The sequence below is a fragment of the Vulpes lagopus genome, chromosome 4 (assembly GCF_018345385.1).
Source record: "Vulpes lagopus strain Blue_001 chromosome 4, ASM1834538v1, whole genome shotgun sequence".
NCBI classification, from domain to species: domain Eukaryota; kingdom Metazoa; phylum Chordata; class Mammalia; order Carnivora; family Canidae; genus Vulpes; species Vulpes lagopus.
In genome coordinates this window covers 84,515,692-84,541,089 of record NC_054827.1, presented here as the reverse complement: position 1 = coordinate 84,541,089, position 25,398 = coordinate 84,515,692, and the positions used below count along the sequence as shown (strand labels likewise).

At 36.2% G+C, this 25,398-nt stretch overlaps 1 protein-coding gene and 1 non-coding gene across 2 annotated transcripts; both read right to left on the bottom strand.

The window, feature by feature from the left end:
• Positions 1-432: 432 nt before the first annotated feature.
• Positions 433-25,297, bottom strand: TMEM167A (transmembrane protein 167A). The gene is made up of 4 exons (XM_041752618.1): positions 25,155-25,297; positions 15,590-15,699; positions 10,998-11,032; positions 433-6,143 (listed from the first exon to the last, which is right to left on the bottom strand). Exons 1-4 carry the CDS (start codon positions 25,155-25,157, stop codon positions 6,073-6,075), a joined length of 219 nt encoding a protein of 72 aa, XP_041608552.1. The 5' UTR covers positions 25,158-25,297; the 3' UTR covers positions 433-6,072.
• Positions 13,626-13,760, bottom strand: LOC121490296. Its single transcript, XR_005987616.1, has one exon. It is a non-coding gene; the product is annotated as a small nucleolar RNA U109 (small nucleolar RNA).
• Positions 25,298-25,398: the final 101 nt, after the last annotated feature.

The window sequence follows — 25,398 nt, the reverse complement described above, 5'->3', positions numbered from 1 at the left end:
CTGTAGCTGGCACACAGCAAGTTCTCCAAGAATTCTTCTAGGCATGGAAAGAGACAGATGGAGGACTCTACTTTGTGGGGTAAGAATGTCAAAGGGATGTTTTCTATTCCTTGAGGGGCATACATTATCCTGAGTTCTACCTCTATTTCTGTTCTTCATGGGAGGTCAAACTAATTGCCTAGGGTTTCAGAAAACATCTCAGTAGTTCCCTACATCCAATTCTAAGTGTTAACAGATTCAATTACATTTCTTTGAAAAGATGCTTCTGATGGTTAATACTTAAAACAAGTATTGGAGTTGCCAGTAGTGAGTGCAATTTTACTTTGTTGGTTTAGAATTATGTCACTGTGTTATTTTGGCCTTGATTCACTTAGAGCTAAGAGCGTGACCCATTAACAGAGATCTGAATGAGGTTTAGATTACTCATAAAACTCAATTTTCAGAAAACCCATCCAACTTTATTATCCTAGATTTTGTGTTCTACAGCTCTCTTAATTTCATATTGCAAACTTCTTAAACATATTGTACAAGTCGAAGTACTCTCATCATTTTCTAAGATTTTAATACATTAGTTAAAAAGAAAGCAATGAGTTTACTTATTCAATAAAATCAAAAGGAAAATGCAATCTTCTGGTTTTCAGAAGCCCTAATGAAATGTTACCGAGAGTATTCTATCTTTATGATTTTGAATTTCCAACGTCAAATCTTTTGGTGTTACCCTGAGCCTCCAGGTCACTTTTTTTTTTTACATTTTAATATTGGAAATATTTCTTCTTCAGTGTTGCCCTTCTTGAAATCCTTCATGCCTTAATGGTTTCTTCCTTTTAAAAAAGTATCTTTGAACGTTATTTTTACAACATTTAGTCTAGACATAGTACTTGATCAAAAATGTTGAAATAACTCACAAATTACACGTTTTGGCAACTTGGCTACTGACCCTCAATCACTATATATTTACTCCTATTGCTTCCCTTACCAAATTAAAGCTCAAACAGTAGTAGTGTCTGGGTATTTTGTAGTTCTTGAGTGTTCTCATCCTCCACTTACTGTGTGAAGAGATACACCCTTATTTCTAATATGTTTTTTTTCCCCAAATTTGTTATGGTTAAGGATATTGATACAAACCCTCTGAATTGAAAACAGATTTTGCTTTCCCACCGTGTTAAATTCAATGGTCTCAAGCAAAGCCATTCCGAATTGTTTTGATCGGAGTTAGAAATCAGAAATTTAGTGATTTTTCTCTATAAGGTCTCAGATCAACTTGTGGTTATGATGGAGCAGTGAGGGAGGTTTACATTATATACTGAAGGAAATAACTAAGGTATTATTTTTCTATTCATATCTGAAATGCTTTTTAAGTTCAAAGTTCAACTAAAAAAGATAGCTGTTCCAATTTATTTGGTTAAGTATATCCTTTCCAGTTACACTTGTAACAAAAGTTTATCTGTGTCAATTCAGTGCTGGGAAGGTAACAGTAGAAAGACCAGGCTACCAAACAAGGCATGTGGTACATATAAACTTTTTCATATTTCTCATTAAATGGTATAAATTGACTGAATAATTGGTGGACACTGCTCACAGACAGACCTTGGACCAAGTGTTTGATATCAGAAGGCTCTTAATGGAAGACAAGGTTAAAGGAAGTGTTAACAATTAATACTGTCATTTTCATTCAGAATTCAATTTCTAATGAATGGGGGGAGGGTTAATGACTTATCTAAAGCAAGTCATTTAGTTCTCTGAAATGATATCTTAGTCATCTTTAGCTTTAAGATGCAAAACAACCTCCCCCTCAAAGAATCTTGACCAGCCAGGAATTAAAATGCAGGTAAAATGAACAGAAACATTTCTCTTTTCCCATCTTACTCAAAAGCTGCCTATTTCAAAATTTTAACCTCTTAAAACTGTTCTCACTCATCTGACAGTAAGACAAAATTGGGAGGCTCTTGGGAGTTCGTTTTCATTTTTATTACACACCAGAAACATGTTCGCTAACCAGAGTAGGATGATTCTGTTCTCTTAAAATCACAGGGAATATATTTCCATCTCCTCCATTTTTTGATGTCAGAGCTGCATTTCAGATTATTTTGGGACTACTGTAGGGCAAAGTAAAAGAAACCACAGAAGGCAGTGTATAACTGACATAACCATGAAGCTATTTTTGGATGCCAGTAGTAACTTGCTGATTGGGTCTAACAGGGCTATATTATTTATTCACAATGCTGATATTACTCAGTTACTTATATTTTGAACATCTGCTATTTCCTGAACACCAAAGAAAGTTAAAAGTGGTCCCTAAGAATCTTCAATTCTTTTTAGCTTCCTATGATCTAGTAACTTCCCAAAGGCTTTGAAGAGAGTACAAGTCCTTGCTTATAAGAAATCTTTTTTTGTGCTCTGGAAATGTAGACAGTGCAACCACCTCCACTTTTTGTGCAGATGTGTGCATTAAGAATCATGGCTGCTGGTCACCTGGGTGGCTCAGTTGGTTGAGTGTCTGCCTTCAGCTGAGGTCATGATCCTGGGATCCTGGGATTGAGTCCTACGTCGGGCTCCCTGCTCAGTGGGGACTCTGCTTCTCCCTCTCTGTATCCCTCCGCTCTACTCGTGCTCTTTCTCTCAAATAAATAAAATCTTAAAAAACAACAACAAAAAAACCATCATGGGTGCTTTTGTCATTGATGAAGTATGAGCTATTGAAAGTTCCTAAAAATACTTGACCTAATGTTACCTTGGCTTTATGTACTATGCAGGTGGGTCTCTGGAGAGTATACTATTGTATTCCTGGTCCAAAGTAAGGTTGGCATGGATATATTTAAATTTGTTTGCACATATACCAAAGATTTTTTTTCCAAGGTTTTTTTTTTTTTTTGGTTAGGCAGGAGGGAACATATATTCAACTCCAATTTTGAGGTAGGTAATAATAGTGAGAAAAAATACAAGACCCTCTAGGATCTAACCTCAGTCCACCTTTTTAGGCTTATGTCTTAATACTCCTCCCCAAGGGCACAACAAGCTAGGTACTAATAGTTCATAAAAATATACCACTGGTGCTTCTGCATACTGCTCTTAAATTCAGTGTAAGCACTGCTTCTCTGGAAGGAAATTCTTATCTCTAAGTTGTCACCCTCATTTTCTTCTAGAGTCCTGGCATATTTCAATAATAACATTCCAATAATAAACATTATCATATTGCACTTGTATAAATAACTTCATCTCTCTCATCCATTGCACTGTGGAGCCACATCCACATCCAACTACTGGGTGGAAGAAATTATGTACTTGTTTTTCTGTCTTCAGTGATAATGTACGGTCTGTACTCCATAATGCTGCTTGAAAGAATGGTGAAATGTATACATTCTATTTACAAATGTTAGGTCTTTCCCACAAAGCTAGGTAGAGATCTGTTCTTTTTTTTTTTCTTTGTACACCTGGAGGAGTCACTGCATTCTGACCTCTAGGTACTAAGATAAAACTAGACTGATTTGCATATTACTAAGATGAAGGAATCTGTTACAAATTAGATACTACTATTATCCCTAGTGTGAAAGGGCTATTTTGAATTTGAACATGGAAAGTGCCTGACACAGGAGCAGAGGCATTTACAAGATACTGGCCTTGAATCCAAATTTTTTTAAGCCATAGAGGGAATTCAACAGACCAAATGGTGTTTTGATGGACTATTTTTTAAGACCGCCTGGAAAGAAGACTAGCTCCTACCATGGACATAGCTGAGGCCAATCAGGAACTAAATATCAGCATAAAACAATTTCTAGGAGACACAAATAAAAAGCTAATGGAGCCAGGAAAGAGGTTAGGCAGAGGATTCAAACCTTGCAAAAGCTGTGGACTTCAGTGCCCACCATCCATCCCATCCAGCCCTGCGGTAAGACTATGTGACAGAGGCAGTCCATCTGATGCTAAATTGACCCTCAATCATTTTCTGCATCCTGTCACCCCACCAAGACCACAACAGGAATATCTGAATATTCTGTGGGCCTAAAACTACCTACGCTCCCCTTTGGGTTAGAGAACAGGATTCAGCAGTAGCTTTGATAAAAATACATTAAAGAAAATGCTAATTGCTTTTCTTCATAGAATCCTGTGTCTTTCCTCTACCTCCCAAAGAGCTGGTGTTTCAAAAGGTCACAATGTCTGGGGGCAGAAATAAGCTGCCTCCCACTCTGTTGAGCATCTACACACAGCAAAATTTTTTATACGTTACCACAAATTTTTGAAAGAAATTATTTCTTCCTCCACATTCTACCTACTTTCTCCAAAATGCCAAAATTAAAGAAATGCCCTACAACTGATTACTCAGAATATGCTTCTCTTTATTCAATAATTAGATTTGTGTTAACATATAAAAAACTAGTTGACAAATCTTTTGGAAAGTCTAGTTGGCAGCAGAGCTGGACAACAGATGGCCACTCAGAAACCAGACCCAGAAAGGTGACTTACTCTGCACGTATATGCTGATAAGAGTCCTATTTTTAGGATACCCTGAAAATTCTTGACCTAATGCAAAGCCCAAAAGATAGTTCAGACACAATGATCATAACCTGATTCCTTGTCTAAAGCAAAATATACAAGATCCTCTAGGATCTACCAGCCAGTGAGATACGCCAAAAATGTAAAATAAACAAATATACTGATAGCCTACAGCAGTTTTTATCTTTTCTGAGAAAAGCAGGCAATGCATAACAAGCTTTTCTTACATGTTTCCTAGAATTCTTTTCAAGTAATTTAAAGTGGTCTTTAAAAATATATGGCTTTTAGTTCCAGACTTTGTTTCTACAGAAAGAGCTACTGGCAGACTCATTTTAAAATAATTAAATAATTTTCTTTTCTTAAAAAAAGAAAAGGTATTAACAGCTGAGGACAATATCTGATTAGTGCTGTCTATGATGGGCAATTTTTAAGTTCTTCTAAGCTGTGAAATTCTAACAGAATTTTGTTGAACCTTAAGAAATAGTAAATTAACTGCTCTATTGCAAAATTTATAAGTCACATTACAAATGTTTCTCTTGCTTTGATGAAAATTGTTGAAAGTCTTTCTTTGTTATTAAAGCTCAAAGACATTTATGCCAAGGAATATGGATAGGTACATTTGAAAACCGTTTAACACCACCTACTGAGTTCTAGTTCAAATTGACACATAAAAAAGTAAACTAGATTTAAAGTGCTGTATTCAAAAACAAACAAATAAAATACAGTTTTTGTTCAGGGCAATTAAGATAAAAGACCTGACACTAAAAAGGATGAACACAAATAGCATCATCATTCTGTAAGTGCTCTATTTTGCTATTTTCACTCTAAGAATGTAATCTTATTCAGAGAATGACAGCTGATCAAATTTATGTTTAAAATATTTCTCCATACTCATCTAGAGTTTTCAGAGGCTACTATACCAGTAAGCTATTCTAAACTCTTTTTATGCTAAATACAAACATTCTCCTGGTACTACTCTTATGTCACATCTCATTTATCTTCCTCCTTAAAACTGCATAGGCTTGTTTCAAATAGCTGAAACACCTGTGATAAACTATAGTTTGCTTAGAGGTACTCTGTTAATGGTCTGGTGTGGCTGGAGGAAAAGCAAGCATTGTTAAATACGAATGCAAACCTTACCAACACAAATTGAACTTTTTTTTCCCCCAGTAAAAAAAGCTAGTTCAGAAAAATGTCTCATTCTACAAGGATTTATCATTCCCAAATCACAGTGAAAGAAACTTGGGTAATTTACTAATTTTGTTTTCTATTATGCGCCTTGGAGATACCACACTAAGAACTGGTATCTGACATAAAAGAATAACATTGCAGAATGTAATATTGTAGTTACAGTACTGAGGTTGATTGTTACAGACATATTAAACTCTGAGTATTAAACGGTTACATCCTATTTATATAGAACATTGGTCCAATAACGAAAATAGAGAAGAGCAGCTGGAAATTTATCTCATTCAATGTTCAGAGATAAAAGGGTTAACCATTCATTCCATTATTTTCTGTAGATAAGTCCTTTTTTCATACTGAAATCCGATGGCAATTAAATTCTGATATTTTTCCAAGCTACTGCATGAAGAGGATGCTGAAGGCCATCACTATACAGCACACTGCAACATAAGGACTCTTCCGTTCACCTATTGAAAAAAATGGGAGATATTCATGTTTATTAACCAAGTAGTTAACATGCATAAGATAAGGTTATTACTAAGGGAGAGGGAGACATAGGACTCAAGATAAAGCTCCTACCACGGAGGCCCATACATTTGGGGGGATGGGCCAAATAAGAACTAGATGCAACATAAAAGCAAGTACAATACAGAAGGAGCAAACTTATGCTAATTTATTTCTAAGACTACCTCTTTTTCATGTGTTTAGAAAATCCCTGACACACCATTGCTGCGCCACTGCACAAACCCAGATACTGAAAAATGTAACACAGAATGTAGGACACAGATCCAAGATAAATGATCTCAAATAATGGAATTAAGGAACCCCCCCAATTGCTTATTTTTCCTTGTTAAAAACGGAAATTTCTATGCATAAAAAGAAATTCAACATAGAATTTTTAGCCATAATTTTTTCCCTCAGTGGTACCAATTCATGACACTTAAACGGGGATAAATAAGCAAGCATTCATGGATGAACATAAACAGAGAATGACCAATAAAACTTCATTTAAAAAATGGACATAAACTACAAACTAAGAAAAAGACTCTTAACTATAGAGAACAAGCTGATGGTCACCAGAGGGGAGGTGGGTGGAGGGATGGGTGAAACAGGTGATGGGGGTTTTTAAGGAGGGCCCTTGTGATGAATGCCACATGATATATGGAAGTGCTGAATCACTATATTATATGTCTGAAACTAGCATTACACTGTATGTTAACTAACTGGAATTTAAAGAAAAACTTTATGATTACTCTTGGGTTAGAAATGTAGAACTTTAAACAACTAATTTTATGAGTCAATTTTCACATGTGTTTAAAAAGTGTTTTTACTTGGAGACTTTCCTTTGCATGAAGCAGAACAGAGCTGGCCTGTGAAACTGTCTTGCAAACAGACAGAGATCCTGTGATTGTGAGTTGTCCCAAACTCATCTTGTTCTTTTCCTGTTTTTCATTAATTAAGGGCTGTACAATTCCACAAAGTACCATGTAAAACTCTGGGGGTGCTTAAGAGAGGAAAAAGGAAGAAGAGGGAGTGATGTGCTACCTCTAGAAATAATCATAGGCATATACGTGGCGTCCTGTAGTAGAGACTGTTAATACTACCCTCATTTATGTTTTTCTATGATGTTTAAAATCAGCTCTCATCCAGTAACTAAGTTCTTTTGGCAAGGAACTATTTCATTTGGGAAGTTTAAGTTTAGTTAATTATCTCTGGAAAATGTCAATCTTGACCACCATCATCAACTAAAATCCTCAAGGGCATTTTTATTTTCAGAGCTTCCTCAAAGAGCTCACACAGTCATCCTGTTATCAATTTTACCTCTGTGTCTGCTCAATGACAATATTCATAGATGATACTACACACATACAAGTAAAAGAAGCATTTGCTGTTTTTCTTAAAGTGTTTTCAGTCCACAGACATCGGGCTACTTTCTATCTAAAGGAAAATCTAAAAAGTGAGACAAAAGCATTCTCACAATGCCACTATCTCAACTGGCAAAAATCTTTTTAAACTAAAAAGTAACTTGGGTCATCATTTTTAATCAATGTTAATTTTTTTGGGTAACAACCTAAGTTATCAAACAAAATCAAGCCATTCAGACATAATTTTCAGGTGGATTTCATAAACAACCCAATCTAATTAGGACTAGATACTCTAATTGTCTAAAGTAGTCTTATTAAACACCTAAAAGAAGAAATTAATATTGCCCTAAATTTTCCATCTGCTGGAAATTAAGTTTTGAGGAAGTTCTTCTCTTCCTCATCTTCCAACTTAGAATCCCATAATTTACATATGGGTTTCATTTTCCTGTTTTTAATTTTCTTAAAAGAGATTGCCATGTGGTAAAACTAAACATCTTTGGTTGAACTTGGGTAAGAATGTTACTTCTTGTCTGGTCTTAGGTCTGTTCAAGTGAATGTGAAACAGTTGCTGTAATGTGATGTGTAACATGATAAGATGATTTGGCTGGGCCTTTTCCTATTAAAGATGCATCCTTTCTTGGTGGATACATTCTGTGTCAAGATAAGAGAGGAGTGTGTGGCTGAGAAAGCAGCATATCAGCATCAACGTTTTCTGAGCCATTTTGTGAAAATGAAAAGCTAATGCTTTCACATAATTGGCAAGAAGGAATACTTTAAGTGAACCATTTAACCTATGGTATTCATACAGTTAAGAGAAAAAATGAAAATAATAACTGACCAGGCAAAAAGAAAGGCACAGTTTATAATGAGACATAAAAATAGATGATACTACAGGAAATCATTAAGAGAACTACAGACCAGATGCCTTAAATTTTTGGCTATACTTTTCATGAACAATTGTGAAAAGGTCATCTGGGTTGGCTACTGAATAAAGCTGTATATACTTCTCCAATTACATAAAATGGATTTAAAAATACCTTAACATTTAACCCCCCCCTTTTAAAGATTTATTTATTTATTCATTAATGAGAAGCACAGAGAGGGAAAAGGCAGAGACATAGGCAGAGGGAGAAGTAGGCTTCATGCAGGGAGCCCCATGTGGGACTCAATCCCGGGACTCCGGGATCACGTCCTGAGCCAAAGACAGATGCTCAACTGCTGAGCCACTCAGGCATCCCACATTTAAAATCCCTTAATTCAAGTATCTTTTATTTATGAATTAGCAACTTCATAATATTAAGGTGAAAACTCCACTGCCTAACTCCATTTTTATATTTTTAGCAATGAATATTCAGTATTACTCTGATACAGAGAATATCACTTATTAGAACTGTCTTGTTCTTCCATTACGTTCTCTCTTTGCAGTTTACTTGAGTTATTCTTTGCACTCTGTTCCTTGACATTATTTCATTTTCTGGGTGACTTGGCTTTGAAACAAGCAGTTTGGTTTACATATATTTACATTTACTACTAGCTATCCGAATTAGCCATCAAGGGTGCTCTTCTTTCTATCTCTCCCTTCTTGATTATTTTCAAAGTGGTTTTAGACTTCTATTGTTATTTCAGGCTTTGCAGCTGTTGAGCATGACTGGATGTCAGTTAAGTCTGTACCACAAATCTCTGTAAATCTAGGCTGGGCCCTTTCAACTCTGGAACTACTGACATTTTGGGCTAATTCAATGTGAGGGGCTGTTGTGTGCACTGTAGCTTGTTTAGCAGCATCTGTGACCTGTACTCAGTATATATTCCCCAAGTCTAGTTCTAACAACCAAAATGTCTCCAATTACTGTTAAATGTCCTGATTGATAACCACTTATCTAGGCCACACTTGTGCCTTAGCTACCTAAAGTCAATGATCTTCTCTATAAAAGAAAGATTCACTTGTCTATCACCCCAAGAAATAATAAAGTATGACAAAAACACTAAGGAAGGACAGTTATGCTAAAAGTACAGTGAATTCTCAAGGCCTTGAAAGAGATACTTTTCTCTGAAACTCCATACTACACTTTCATTTTCTACAGCAAAACACCAAAAAGGCCAATGAATCCTATAATCTCATCATAACAGATTTTAAAAGGACTTCTACATGATTTGGTATGACACTCAAAACTTCCACTGTTAATGGGTCTTGCTTGTCACCAAAAGCTCAAGGGAAGAAAACTTGCTCTCTTATAATTAATTATTTCAATGGCTAACAAACTATTTCTAAAATACATTTATTTAGAAAAATTTCTAAATGTTACAAAATTTTAGCTTGTAGTTTTTAATCTTTAATGAATTTTTTTCCTGTTATGGACCATCTTCTAATATTTCCACATCTCTGAGAAATGAATCCAAAAGTAAAACATAATTCTCTAAATGGAAGTTATCTAAGGGACATGGCCCCTAAACTCCCCCTCTTATTTAAAGTGATTCTTTGGGGTAATTAAGGCTATTGTGAGACTAGCTAAGTAGACTGTCAAATGCAGTAAAATTTTTCTTTTTAATCAAAGTCTCCTTACTTTATAAAAGAAAAAATAGTTACATATGTATTAAATATTGGAAGAGTACTAAAATTAAACTTTTTTTTTTGAGGAATTCATAGAAGTAATTCCAAAGAGAGGTAATAATCTTTTGTTCTGTCCAAGTGGAATAAGCACAAATGCTCTAAAATGTTTTTTTTGAACTAGCTATGTTAAAAAGGGTCTGATCTATTATTCGAGATTACTGGTGAATTACATCAGTAAAGTACATTTTAATTCATTCACCTGCCAAGCACTTGAGAGTGTACTATGAGCTGGGCACTGTGCTAAATGTTATATACATATAGGGATGGGATAAGAATAATTATTATTTAAACAAACACATTTTGACACTTAGAAAATAATCACATTTAACTTTGATCAATTAGAACAAAACTCAGCTATGACCACGTGTTTGACAGGTCAAACATTTAATGCTTTCTAAAAGACAACATTCTTGGACTTAGCATAGGGCAATAAAATGAATACGTTTAAATGGTTGCTTAGAAGTCTTTCATCAGATAGGAAATTTATCCTTAGTTATCAAAATAGTACACAGTATACAGAGCAGCATGTTCTATACTATCAGCATGTGCGTATAAAAACTATACACATCTGTCTGAAATCTCAACACCTGGAATGCATAGTATTTGATATCTGAATTAGATTTTTCTTGTATTCTCCATCTTCCTGCTACTTAAGTATTATGAGGTATCCATCATGTCTAGTTTTAAATAGCACAAGGAAAAGAGTTTGGGGGAATTCCATAAACTTTAGCAAAAATGTGCAAAAAGGCCTGCAGTTTAACACTGACATTTGATTTGTATGAATATGGCTTAAGTAAACTGCCAACAATTTATAGCTGAAGATGTGGAGATTATAAGCAAAAACTTACCAATTCTGGCGCACTTCCAAAATATACCCAACAATCTGCATAGGATAAAAAAGGAAAAAGTAGCTACTGATTACTGGGAACGGTGTTATCATTCTCTCAGTATCCTATAGAGCATTCATTACAAACTGGCATTTTCTTTCTGATACTTGATATTTCAAAACTGAAATTTATTTGATATTGAGCTACCATTTATGTAGGAAAGTAGGACACAGTGAACTTCAAGTACTTTATTTTCAAAAGTAAAAAATGCATATGCCAATTTACATAAACATTATTTTTGAGAAAATGATAAATGAACACAGTTGGTTTGGGGTAATTTTGACACAAAACATACAACTTTCACACTAAAGAAATTACTTTTCACAGAATGCAGTTCTGTATTTAAATGATTTATAACCATGAACTCCAATGATAGGATTTACATAATTGTCATGCAATAAAGGACGATATAAAAATATGTGCCCATGTTTTCAATATAAGTACAAAATCCTAGTTTAGGGACATTGCGCATGAGTTAACTAAATATGGCATTTAAAACACATACATTCTGGAAATAAGAAATAGAATGATGTTCATTTCAATTCTATGAATGAATATACTATGAATTAAATACAAATTATACACATATTTCACTTAAGATATATAAAAAGTACCAGTTTTTTTTTTAAAATACCAGCTTTAAAAGAAAACTAACGGAGTCATTCAATTTCAATGAATATAGATAGCTAAAAGATATAAAAAGATTGTAGACGGCCATTTTGTTGCTCTGACAAGAGAATTATAAATGGTGTTATACATGGCTACAAATCAAGATAAATCAGCAGAACTTATTATAGTGAGTTAGAATTGGTGTAACAAAATTGAAATACTTAAATTCCAGAGAAATTTATATTTTTTTTTTCCGTAAGAGATGGCTAGCTGATGAATAATTATATCTGAGTGGTTAGCACTGAAAGAAATTACTAGTTTAAGTTCCATATACATTACTCCTCTGAAGTATAACTTTCTGACCTCAAAGCAAAAAGTTTCTTAGTTCAGATGACATGAAATGGGCAAAAATACAAGTTTATTTTGAAGGATGGCCATTCTGACAAGTGCAACAATTTTACGATAGGAATAAAAGGACAAAATTCAAATATACTCTTGAAAATAAGAAGGATAATATAAGGACCAGATTAAAAAAAGTCTTCCAATATTTTGCAAATTAATAGTACCTGCATATTTCTACTCTTCTCTACAAAATATTCAGATGGTTTTGGATGGGTTGCTTTAGGGTAAAGCATTGATATAAAAAGTGGTGCCTTTTTGAGTACTTACATATTTTAAATGCTATTATTTTTTCAGGAACATAAAGTTCTACTAATCCTACTTAATTGGTTGCATAACTATGAGCAAGTTATTTTCTCTTCAATAGGACTCACCCTCATAGGCTTGTTATAAGGATTCAATGAGTTATTACACAGAAAGTCTTCAGAAGAGTAACTAACATATGCCATGTTCAGTAATAAATAGGTTAATGGCACATATGACAGTAATTTCAGGTATCACTTAAAATTGGCTTACATGTCATCAAAAAGTGGAAGGCAGTTAGTCATCTGCAATGCCACGGATCCTTGATTCTAAAAACCTATTGATTATAACATTCATTATTGATTTAAAGCTACTCTGGATAAAGGATTCAGAGGCAGGACACCCAAAGCTCCTGTACAGGAAGCCCAGAGTCTCACAGAACATAATCTAAAACCATATGATCACAATTAGGGTCATTTCAGGTTTGAAATAACTCAAAGCATCACTGGGAAATTGTTTTAACATACATTAAAAACTATATAAATTAAAAAGATTTCCTAACTCAGGCAACTTACAGATTTATCAGTACCACTTTGGCCTTTCCCATATATTTCCCTACCTAGACATATTTCTATAATATGCCAAATGCTATTTATCAAAACACAGGAACTTACGCTGCTTGGGTTTCCATGGTTATAAGCCAATAAATGTATCTACCGATAAAGCTCATAAACTTACTTGATTAGCTATTTCTTATTATAGACTATCAGGTCTATAATAATAGGAAATGAGGCAAAGTGGCAATCGTTTATTGCTGCTTTTTAGTTTTATATTATTTGAAGCAGCAAAAAAATGTTATTTTCAAGAATGAAATCAACAAGAATCGGTTTTATCTAGTCTAGGTATCTCATACTCAGTATAACAAGTTTATTTTGAATCTCGTAAAAACATACATGTAACAGAGAAGGACAATGGCCTGTTGAGAATTTCTCCCGGAGAAAATATTTCTTATACACAAGTCAAAATAAAATGGGGCCTAGCATTTCTATAGAAACAAAGTTTTAAGAAAAGCCTTTAAACAGTTGACTGTATTAATATATGCTTTTTTGTTTTTTTAGATTTTATTTAATTGAGAGAGACCAATAATGACAGAGATAGTGAGAGAAAGCACAAGTGGGGAAGAGAGGGAGAAGCAGGCTGCCCTCTGAGCAAGGAGTTAGATGTGGGGTTCGATCCTAGGACCCTGAGCAAAGGCAGATGCTCAAGCGACTGAGCCATCAAGGTGCTCCTCAGCATATGCTTTAAATATAAAAATAGGTATGCTCTTTCTTTGCTCTTTTATGTAGGAGAAATATACTACTACTCAACCTCTACTGTAAGGTTGGTAGCCCTGAGAACTCCTTTTTTAATGTAGCATGTAATGGATGTATTCTTGCTCCCCAAAGAATGAGGAGCAGACTTTTCCACATGCAGTCTACTTTCTTCCTAACAGCATCAGAAAAGCAGAAATATTCTATTTTGCTCTATGTGATTTTTGCTTAATGAAATAAACCATTAAACATCTAATTTAGGTGGATGTTATGCATTATATTATAATACCAAACAACAGATCAATGAGAATGCCTACTGGTTTCTACCATATGCTCTAAGTCAATAGTCAGGGGTTGCAGAAGGAAAGGAAGACATAAAACCGCTTAGTTGGGGAGAAAGGCTTTATTTGTTGCTTTCTAAGCAACAAATAAGATTATGTAACTTCAACAAAGGGACAAAGTACTATATAATTTCAAAGGAGGACAAAGAAACTGAGTGGAAGACTAACTGCAGGAGGACTTCAGAGAAAAACTTGTGATGAAAAGTCATCATCTACAAAGGAAGAGGGGCATTGTCATAAAAATTGATGGACAAATACTATCAGTAGGTTAAATAAAATCCCTCAGGCCAATAGCAACAGATGATCAATTTACTAGAACAGGATTATCAGTTTGTAATATTCAAAATTGGTTAGAGGTTCTATTTATTCCTTTATACATGTTTAATAACCCTAGGAAATAAAAAGGGAAAATGGTAACAAAAGCCAAGTGATTCAGATAACAGAATGTTTGAATAAATGCTAATTATGTCCTCAAAGATAGAATGGAGATGAAGGAAAGTGAAGCAGAAATTATTACTCTCATGGCTATCACCTTGCCTCTTGTATATTTTCATTAGCGGAATAGAATTTGACCTTGTAGGATCCTAATTTGGCCTGATACAGGTTTTGGAGATAATTATTCCTATGTGAAGTATTTTTTCATTCTTTTATTTCTTAAAACGATTGAGTAGGTATAGGCTTTTATCAAGAAAGGATTAAGACACTTTTCCATAGAAATTAATAAATATGCAAGGCAAAGAAAGTTTACATAGCTTCCACCACATGGTCTGTTTTTCTTTTTTTAATATACCTTTCCTTGTGGTTGAAATCAATATGTATTTCTGTTTTATGAAGATGGCACTTTAAAAATTTTAATTCCGTGTGGTATAATATTGAGCTCAAATTTTTTCAGGGTGTGAACATAAAATAAAAGGGATGTGGCAAGCCCAAGACTTAATTTTTATTATGGCTTTAAGTAAGCTAAATTTCTCCATATGTTTGCTTTCTAATAGTAACAGGGAGCCCATATGATTAGAGCAGTCTTGGACTGGACAGAGAATGGCCACATTATAGTTTAATGGACACAGTGCTTGCAAACTCTTTTATGCTTCAAAAAACATGATAACCAACTTTACTAATTATTCCACTAAAAAATAAGGCCCAATATGGTCTTTGATGGTACTAAACTGTTATTTCTAATCCCATAAAAAAACCTGTCATGTCTTTAAATATACTTCTCCCTAACCCTCTCAGTCTAACACATTTCAGGTCACTTCTGATATTTAATAAATAAAAATTTATTGGAAAGCCTGGGTGCCTCAGCAGCTGAGCATCTGCCTTTGGCTCAGGGTGTGATCCTGGGGTCCCGGGATCGAGTCCCACATTGGGCTTCCTGAATAGAGCCTGCTTCTCCCTCTGCCTGTGTCTCTGCCTCTCTCTATCTCTGATGAATAAATAAATAAAATTTAAAAACAAAACAACAACAAAAAAATTTATTAAGATTCTGTGAATAAAAAGTTTTTAGTTTTTAAAAACTAGGGGAGAAAGTGTAAAAAGTTATTACAAAACTAAGTGATATACAGGAATTAAATTATTTAATGACTTTTATGCTAATTTATCCTCAATATCTATAGGAACTAATTTGGGGGATTAGGTATCATTAGTAACATACCCAGTTTTATTTCTGTCCAGGAGGCTGGGTGCCAAGGATCGGATATAAGCACAGGTACATATAAGCAGCAAGATTACAGTCAACAGACTCTGAAAATTGAAAATGGCAGACTAAAAGAGAAAAAGAAAAATTAATATCGCAAGAAAAACAGCACAGGTAAAAAAATGCCAGACAATTTCTATTAAAAATCATATTTTTGTTCCTCTTATAGGCAAACAGAATAACATGTCTGAGAACACTTAAAATCCCAAATCATAAGGTATTCCGAGAGTGTACTTTCCTCTCCATTCTTTTGACTAAGGAATGCAGAAGATGCAACAAAAATTCTAAATTCAAGAACTTGAAAACACTACTAAAAAATGTCATGAATCCAAAAAAGCTCACCAAAACGTAATCAATATGTGATTAATATAGATGTTCTAGGAGCCTAGACTAGTAGGCAGGACATGGTGTTTTCTAACTCTGCAGATACATGGCCTTAAGACCTCAGCTGAATCATTAACCTAAGTCTCTCTCTCACATCCATAAAACTGGGTGGGCATTGGGGATATGGACTAACTGTTGCCTGAAGTTTCTTTCAGTTCTGAAATTTTTTTTAGGAGAAGAATGCTTTCAATCTAAGCAATCATGTTCCATGCATTGACTAATCCTAAACTATTAGATTTTGGTGAAAGAAAACCACTTGCTCTTTCAGTGCTGATTCTTTAGAAATTATTCAAAAAATTTAACACAGGAATCACAGGAAATCATTTCCCCAAAGTAAAATGGAGGTGGACTCAGTCTATTTAGAATTCAGCTCAAGAATCATCTTTTCCAGAAAGTCTCCTTGGACCCATCGGCCCCCCCTCTCCTTTTCTCACATTGAACTCTCGTTTCTCCAGTTCCCACACGAACTGTTACACATTTCATAATAGTCATCCCTGAAAGTGGATAATATCTTATCAGGCTCTGAACCCCAGCTTCTGACTTTTCACCTATCAGAGAGTAGACCAATAAATAATGGTTGAATAAATAAAACAATTTGAACAATGTTTCTATTATGTAAGGTAGGTAAATCAATCTCACACAGTAACTAGCAAAATGCTTATTAGTAAACTCAGAAGGACCTCCTATAGTGACTGTCAGAGGTTAGACAAAGAATAAGAGCTATGAAGGGATCCCTGGGTGGCGCAGCGGTTTGGCGCCTGCCTTTGGCCCAGGGCGCGATCCTGGAGACCCGGGATCGAATCCCACATTGGGCTCCCGGTGCATGGAGCCTGCTTCTCCCTCTGCCTGTGTCTCTGCCTCTCTCTCTCTCTCTGTGACTATCATAAATAAAAAAAAAAAAAAAAAAAAAAAAGAGCTATGAAAATTTTTTGAGAAAGGCCAAATTGTTACTTACAAATATTAAATGTCGCCTGAAAAGCCCAAAAGAATCTAGTGAATAAAAGTTATAGACAATAAGGGAACTTAGTAAGGTGGCTGGGTACCTAATTAAATATTTAAATCAAGAGTCTTCAGAATTACATTATCAACCAGCTGAAAGACCTAATGGGAAAAAAAGTCTATTTGTAATAGCAACTAGAATAAAAAGCTGAAATACCCAGGAATAAGCTTAATAAGAAATGCAGCACTGGCATTAAAGAACAAAACTGACAAAATCTTTAAATGTACTAAAAAACATAAAAGTAGAATGGAGTGGAATACCAGCATTGGAAAGCAACATCATAAAGCTAGCATATAAATTTAAAGTGAACTCAATACCAACCAGTTATTTTCAAAATACACACCGATTTTGAAGTTCATATGGGAAAATAAATCAGAATCAAGAATGGTTATTCTTAGGAGATTCCTTAAACAAGAACTAACCTTGTACCAAACTGTCAATAGTTTTTAAGCTGTTATTTATTTTTATGATAAATCTTTACAAACTATCCAAAACATTAAGAAATTATACATGTTATTTATCACTATTCTTAAGGACAAAAAATATTTATGTACAATGCTAAGCAGTGGGGAAAACTGCACACAAAATTTCACAATCAGCATATCTTCAGGTGGGTAAACCTTCATGCAAACACGAGGGGAGAATGCAATGATCATGTCTGGAGGGTTTTTAACCCAATTCTCAAATTTTTGGATTTCTCAAAATTTCTAAGTGGTATCTTAAGAGTCTGGAAAAGATAATTACTTGTAATTACTATTTTAATAGTTTTGTATGCAAATCATTTCTTCTTGGATATATAAAGGATAAAGTTTAGTATGTCTTGGTTTCTTATTGAATTGAATTTTAATTTTGTTTGTGAAAGCAAGTTATACAAATTTTATAACTGAAGTAAATCAATAAATGAACTTAAAGAGAAATTCTATATAGAAAACACAGTATTTCACAATGTTTACCTTTCAAAGATCTCATTTTCGACATGTATATATTGATAGAGTATTTGATAACAACCTCCTGAAATATAAGGCACAGATTTCTTTCCAGCCAACATAACTAACAATGTATTTAGTATCTACTGGAGCATGAGGCTAGACACAGGATTAAAAAAAGTACATAGCAGGATTCCTTCCTTTCAGAAGTCTATAGCTAACAACAATAACTGATATTCACCAACGTTTGTTTTGGATTATTTAATCTATCCTCATATATTTGAGAAAGGTGTTACTAATACCTTTATTTTATATATGAGACAACTGAGGCACACAGCAATTATGATCAAGTTAGAACAGGACATATATTTTAAAGAGTAAACAGCAATTCCCTGTAGCATATGCTAAGTGGTGGCTGAACCACACTGGCAAAAAAAAAAAAAAAAAAAAAAAAAAAAGCTGTTTTCATAAAAAAAAGTCAGGAAAAGCTTCAAGGAGAAGCAAGGACTAAGTCAAGAAAGGGCACAATTAGATTGGCAAAATAGAGAGCAGGCTCCAGAAGAGACAAAAAGAATGGAAAATATGAATGTTTAAGGAATCTGCATGTTTAAGGAATAATGAGCAGACATTGTATTAAGCAAAGAACTGATGTAGTAGAGTGATTGGAAAATCAATTTGTAAAGTAGGTTTATCATGTTCTTAATGGAGTATCTATATTTCACAATTTTGCAATATGTACTTTTTCCTTCCCTGCATGTCCAGTGGGGGAAAAAAAAAAAAAAGCTTAAATGATATGATGTCTGGGATTGGTTTCTAAATAATCCATTGTATATGGTGTGAGGTGTGGGGTTGATGAAATGCCGAGGAATGAGGCTTCATTATACTCTTCTTTTACCTCTGTATGTTGAATTTTCATATAATAAAAAATTTTATGAGGCACTTAAAGACATGCCTATTATTACAGAAGTGGGGTGTGTATATATACATTCGTGTGTGAAACCACTTATAGATGAAAACCATTTACAAGTGTGTAATATATGATACATACAACTTTGTTTCTGGGGTTTATAGACTTGAAAATTTAAACAAATATTCTTAGGTGGTAAAGTCTTTTAGATGTACTCCTATTCTGACCAAACAAGAATGTTTCAAACTTACAGACATTAGCCTACCACTGCTTACCCTACCTAAGCATTCCTTTTAATGCTTAGCATCTATTGTCCTCTGATAGAAAATTTTTGTCTCACATTTAAAGGAAACATGTTCCTGTTCTTGTAGAAACATAATGGAGATTTTCAATAGGAAAATGTTATTACAAAGGAAGAAGCTAAGAAAAAAAGCCTATTCCATTATAAAATAGAGGAAAAGATGATTAAAAAAGGTGATAAAGGAAGTAAAATTTATTTACTGTGTTTAGTTTTTTTCAGATCATGAAATCTTTTTCAAGGTACTCTTGTGTTTTTGCACAAGCCATCTATTTCTGCCTGCCTGGTGAACTGACTTAACAATCATGTTTCAACATAAGAGTCACCTCCTGTGAAGTCTTCCTGTCCCCACTTGCCACAACAAACAGAGTCAGGATCGTTGTGCGTGCGTATATGATGGATAGCATCCATCAAACTGTACTGTAAAATTCTTCTCTATTTTACTGAAGTTTTTATCAATTCTTTGTGCATATTAAACAAAATAGTTCAGAGAAGTCACTGAAAAATGTTAAATGAACAGGCACTTGAAACAATTGCAAATAATGAACATTTTAACAAATTCAAGAGCATACTTAAATTCCAAATTAACAACAAAAATCCCAAATTAACAATGCATGCTATTAAAAAAAGGACAGATTACACTGCTGAATATTTTGTTAACTATCCAAGAGAAATTGCCACACATGGCACTGCATTTATATTTACTTGTCAATGATATTTTGGAAAATGCAGATGAAAGAAACAAATACCCTGATGTTTATATGTTAAGGGCCCAGGCTGGAGGGTAAAATAAAAGCCTCATGTAACTAATTCCCTCTCAACATCTCAATCTTGTATCACTAGCTGGAATTCACAGAAAGTTCTACCAAGAAGCCAGATTCAAGGTACTTGCATACGGGACAATGAACGTATTGACTCCACCTAACTTGTTAAGAGATATACATCTTCAAGAGGTGTGGATGATCTGACCGAATCGGATAGCTGGTTGGCATCTAATTACAGAACCTCAAGAAATTCTCAAATCTAAAGTTTACCTACTTTTCAGTTGGGCAATGCCAGGGAGTTATACAATGGTATGCTGCCCAGTTTAAACAAATTTAGCTAAATATTAAACATCAAATAATGCACATTGCAACTAAGGAATTATAATTCAACTCACTCCTTCTAGAGGCTCTAGGAAAAGAATGTTTTCTTGCCATCTCCAGTTTCTAGATGCTGTCTGCAGTCCTTGGCTAGTGACTCCTCATCACAGTGACCTTGATACTTCTTTTGTGACTATGAGCCCACTGCCTCCCTCTTAAAGGGAACCTGTGATTGTTCTCTCCCCATTCCAAAAAAAATTTTTTTTTTAAAGATTTTATTTATTCATGTGAGACAGAGAGAGAAAGAGAGAGGGAAGGAGGCAGAGACCCAGGCAGAGGGAGAAGCAGGCTCCATGCAGGGAGCCAGACGTAGGACTCAATCCTGGGACCCCAGGACCACGCCCTGGGCTGAAGGTGGTGCTAAATCACTGAGCCACCCGGGCTGCCCCCCATTCCAAAATTCTTAATCACATACATCCAATCTCTTTTGCCAAGTAAGAGAACATATTTACAGGGTTTTGTTTTTGTTTTTAGTGGGGAAGGATATTCTGTCTACCATACCTAACAGACACTTCCTTTTCATTCCCTAGACTTGGGGCTGCCTGTGACACTCTCTGGAGCACAACCTCAAATATGATCAGAATGGTGACATCTGGGGTTGTGGAATACACCAGACTTGCCCTGCCTTTTAACTGTTAGTCTCAAAAGTGTTCATTCTTCTAAACAATGTAATGGAGATCCTAAACTATTTTTCTCCAAAGGACCCTTTTACTAATCCTTCCATGCTCAAGACCTATCATCTACTACTCACAGACTTTCTGATATGCTTCAAATAATTACGCCACTGTACTAAATTAAACCATCCAAACAAAAAAGAAATATACTTGAGAAATCACTCTGTTTAATCATTCTTAAGTAAATCACAATTTGTTAGGCCATCTGAAATAATGAAAATAATTCAGACTTTCATCTGGCCACTACTGCAGATGAACTAACTTATCAGTGAATAGACGGAGATTGGTTGATGCAAAGCTTAGTGCTAAAACAAAAAAATTACTTGTGATGTTAACACATCTTTTCAAAAACTATTTTCTTTCAAGTCAATTTTAAAAGTTAGGAATATTTATTTCAGATTCAATATTTATCATTTTATCTATGAAGATACAGTTTCTTGTTTTCAGTCATATCTGAATGTTAAAACTATATTCATTAAGTTTGGATATAAAGGCAAGAATTCAGTGTAAGGTTTTCTTTAAAGATTTATAAAAATAGTTTAAGAAACCATCAGAGGCATTAGGAATAGAGGGAAAAATAGGGGAAAAGATGCCAGGAGTATAATTATAGGCAGAGAAGTAATGAGAAAGGCGCAGAAATACAAGTATTTATATGCTAAAACAGTTGTCTGAAGTGCTCAGTGACTGGTTGCTAACTGTACTTAATCTACAGAAAAGACTACGGCTACAGTATTTTCATTAGTCTTGGATCACTTGAACTCCATATAGCTTATTTATTTATTTTTAGCATTATCAAAACAAATTGCTTAACCCATTGATGAACGGTCTTCCTTATGCATATAACACCGTGTGGGAGCTTGAAATGTTGACTGCCTCTTATGAGGGAGTAACTGACATATTAAAATTCCTCCAGTTTAACTGGAATTCACTTTAAAACAAGAATTTAATACCAAAGATAACTTTTAAAGCCCCCAATAGTAACAATTTTACTTGTTTTAAGACTTACTGCTTTTACACATTTATCCTTCTCTGGAGGTGGAAGGAGACCCAGAAATGATATTCCTGACCTAATTGTGATAAAAATTACCCAGCACTGCAAAAGTGGGTCAGCATTTTATCATTTACAAATCTAGGTCAGGCCAGCATTTTCTAACTAGTTTCTACTTGTTAACTTATACATATCACTATTATCTTTTAAAATGGGAAACATGGAAATGCAGGGATAAATGAAGCCTGTATATAAATGTGCAAACAGCAAACACCCCCCCCCCCCTCTTGCCCAAGATAAGTCACTTACTATTTCCATTCACACAGAATTATTGACGTTTTCTTTTGGTGTTATTAGCATCTAAGTTCAACCTTTGTTGCTTACTATAAGGGAGCACTGAAATTATACCTGATATGCAAATTATCTTGGTTTAATTTGAAACCAAGAAACTAGGATTGCTTAATGTTTTGATGTTGAAAACCTGTCTCAGTATCAGTGGCCATTAAACATTTGCATTATTTAGGAAATAATCCAGTATATAAATTTGCCTTGAATAAATCTGCACCTCTACATATCAGTTTAATTTCACTTATAAAAGGAGGAGCTGGACGAAATAGTCATTTGATCTTTTTGGTCTTGTCTAAAAAATGTAGAGACCTTTTCTACTTACACTTTCCACTTAAAATTAAGAACTTTCAAGGCTATGAGGAAAGCTGTAGCCCAGAGTAGAAGCAACTCAGTTCTGTTCTTCACTGGCAACGTAGGTGGTCATTTGTACTTACTTTCATCTCATTGTCATGGTACATATAATGCATTTGCTATGTTTCTAAGGCTTAGTTTCAGAACGATTTTATAGATACCAGAGATCTAAATATAAAGCAACAAGGGGATCAAAGAGTTGATAGGAGAAAGCATACACAGAACTAGGATAAGCAGTGGACTTAGAAAAAGCAATAAATACTTGACATGTTCTTGATAATTTGATAAGACACAAGTATTCCAATGGACAAAGTGCAAGTCTTATTATGAAGAAAAGTGTTCCGACCATGCAGTCGGGAACAACCAAGACTGATAAATGAGACAAACTTCTTAATATATGGAGTCAAATGGTATGAAGCCTGGCTGTTCTTTAAGAATCACTTGAAGCTTTTAAAAACTATCAGTGCCCAGAAATTTGGACTGAACTGGCTGTGCTCCGAATTTTTTTTTTTAAAGATTTTATTTATTTATTTATTCATGAGACACACAGAGGCAGAGGCAGAGGGAGAAGCAGACTCCAAGCAGGGACCCTGATGTGGGACTCGATCCTGAATCTCCAGGATCACGCCTTGGGCCGAAGGCAGGTGCTAAACCACCAAGCCACCCAGGCATCCCTGCACCTAATTTCTTAAAGCTCTTTCCACTACACATGTTGTTTTTCTTTATTGTAGCAGACAACACATGGAATTTACTGATTTAATAATCTCCCCCAGTGGACTATGAAGTCCTTAAAGGCACTGAGCATCTTTTACATGACTCTGTTTCCTTAGATGTGTAAAGTCTCTCTAGTTGCCATCAAAAGACCTGGTCTGTACTTTGGAAAACTCCAGCAAGAGAGGGAAGAAATATATGCAACAATGTATTGCTGTTTCTTTGTGGTTAAGAGCTATGCTGGAGGGATCCTGGAATTGTTGTATACATGAAAAGAGACTCAGAAGAAAATAGAAGGATTTCTGGGAAGAGGTTACCCTTAAAAAATAAAAATTAAAAAAAAAAGAATAAGTCTTTCTTCTTTTTTAATTGAAAGAGGAACCACAATTCTCTAAGTTAAATAACAGTTCGCTAATGACACTACCAAGAGGAAGTGTACTGATCCGATTGTGTGGTAGGCAGGCAAAGGAGCTGGAGCATAATCTGGGCTAAGGAAGGCATAACCTGCCAGCAGACTGCCATTTCCTCTGTTAAGTGGTAAAGTTCTCCAGCAAAGACAGTTTTCTATGCCCCATCTAGAACCAAAGCAGATGGGGGAAAGCAAGATACGATGAGTTTTCGATTAAATGTCTAAGTGTTTCGTGTTGGCATGGAGTGTGTTTAGTGTTGGTATGGAGTTCTGCGGGAACTTCTAGAAACAGAAGCTGGGTAACTTCCACCTCACAAGAGCTTTTTCCTCGCGGGGTTGGTCATGGTTGCTTTCGATACTGTGATCAAAGATCCCCATCCTTGGGGATCCCTGGGTGGCTCAGCGGTTGAACGTCTGCCTTTGGCCCAGGGAGCGATCCTGGAGTCCCGGGATCGAGTCTCACGTCGGGCTCCCTGCATGGAGCCTGCTTCTCCTTTCTGCCTGTGTCTCTGCCTCTCTTTAGGTCTATCGTTCATTCATAAATTAAATAAATAAATAAATAAATAAATACATAAATAAATAAATCTTTAAGAAACATGCTCATCAGTGCAACATTCGGCCTGTGGATGTGGTGGATTCACCCGGTGTAGAGGCCGCTGGCGTGTCCCCGGGCCTTCAGACACAACTTGGGAGGTTCCACTACTCCTGACACCGCATCTGTCCTCGAGGCCAGGCACCATTTGCCTCTTTTTTTTTTTTTCTTTTTCTTCCCCCCTGCCTGGAGATGTATTCATTTCTTTTGAAGACTTTTCACGACTCGTTTTAAATTTTCCTAAGAGGCCCCAGCTACCCAAGGAATCTGCAGTGACACATCATCATACACCCACCCCTAAGCCTGGGCGGGGAAGGCCAGACCCCACCAGCACGTTCCTAGAAGGAAAACCCCTTCTGCAAGCAAAGATCGCCGACCGGGGGCCTGAGAGGTCCCCGACTCGACAGACAAAACTGGGGCGGAGGGGTGTGCAGCTCGGGGTTTCCTGGGCCACAACGCAGCCCTGCGCCAGGCCCGGGACGAGCGCGATCTCGAGGCCTCCACGCCTCCCCAGGGTCAGGGCCCACACCGAGTCTTATGCAAACCACAGCGTTAAGGCAACCGGCGCGTTTCCTCGAAACAAATGAGAAAGGGGGGCCGTGCGGGAGGCGCCGGCACCTGCCACCGCGGGGCCTCTCGGGCGCGGGGGCACCACACGGCTCCCGGGCCTGAGCGCCTCCGAGCCCGGCGGGGTCAGGCCAGGGACGGGGCTCCCCGCCCTCCCTCCAGCCCTGGCTCGCGCCCGCGGCCCCTTCGCGAGGCTCGGCGGCGACCCCCCAGCCCCCGGTCTTACCATAGTGAGGCCGGCGGAGCCCCAGCCACATCACCCTTCCGGGCCCGGGGCGGAAGAGGCGTGCGCCCCCGCCCCCCGCCGGCCCTCACCCCCCTCCTCTCCGCCCCGCGTCCGGTTGGGCCTGTCGCGGCACGTCCTCCAGAGCCGCGCCACTCGGACGCCGCGATAGGCTCCTCACTGCCGGAAGGGGCGGGACTTAACAGGCGTCTCGCGCCGCGCGGACGTGGGCGGCGCTCCCATTGGC

Bases quoted from the DNA above. Each gene is read 5' to 3' on its own strand.
- TMEM167A (XM_041752618.1), bottom strand. The intron at 11,033-15,589 runs GTATGTTACTAA...TATCCTATGCAG, and splicing joins CTGGACAGAAATAAAACTGG to ATTGTTGGGTATATTTTGGA. The intron at 6,144-10,997 runs GTAAGTTTTTGC...TTTTTTCAATAG, and splicing joins TTGGAAGTGCGCCAGAATTG to GTGAACGGAAGAGTCCTTAT.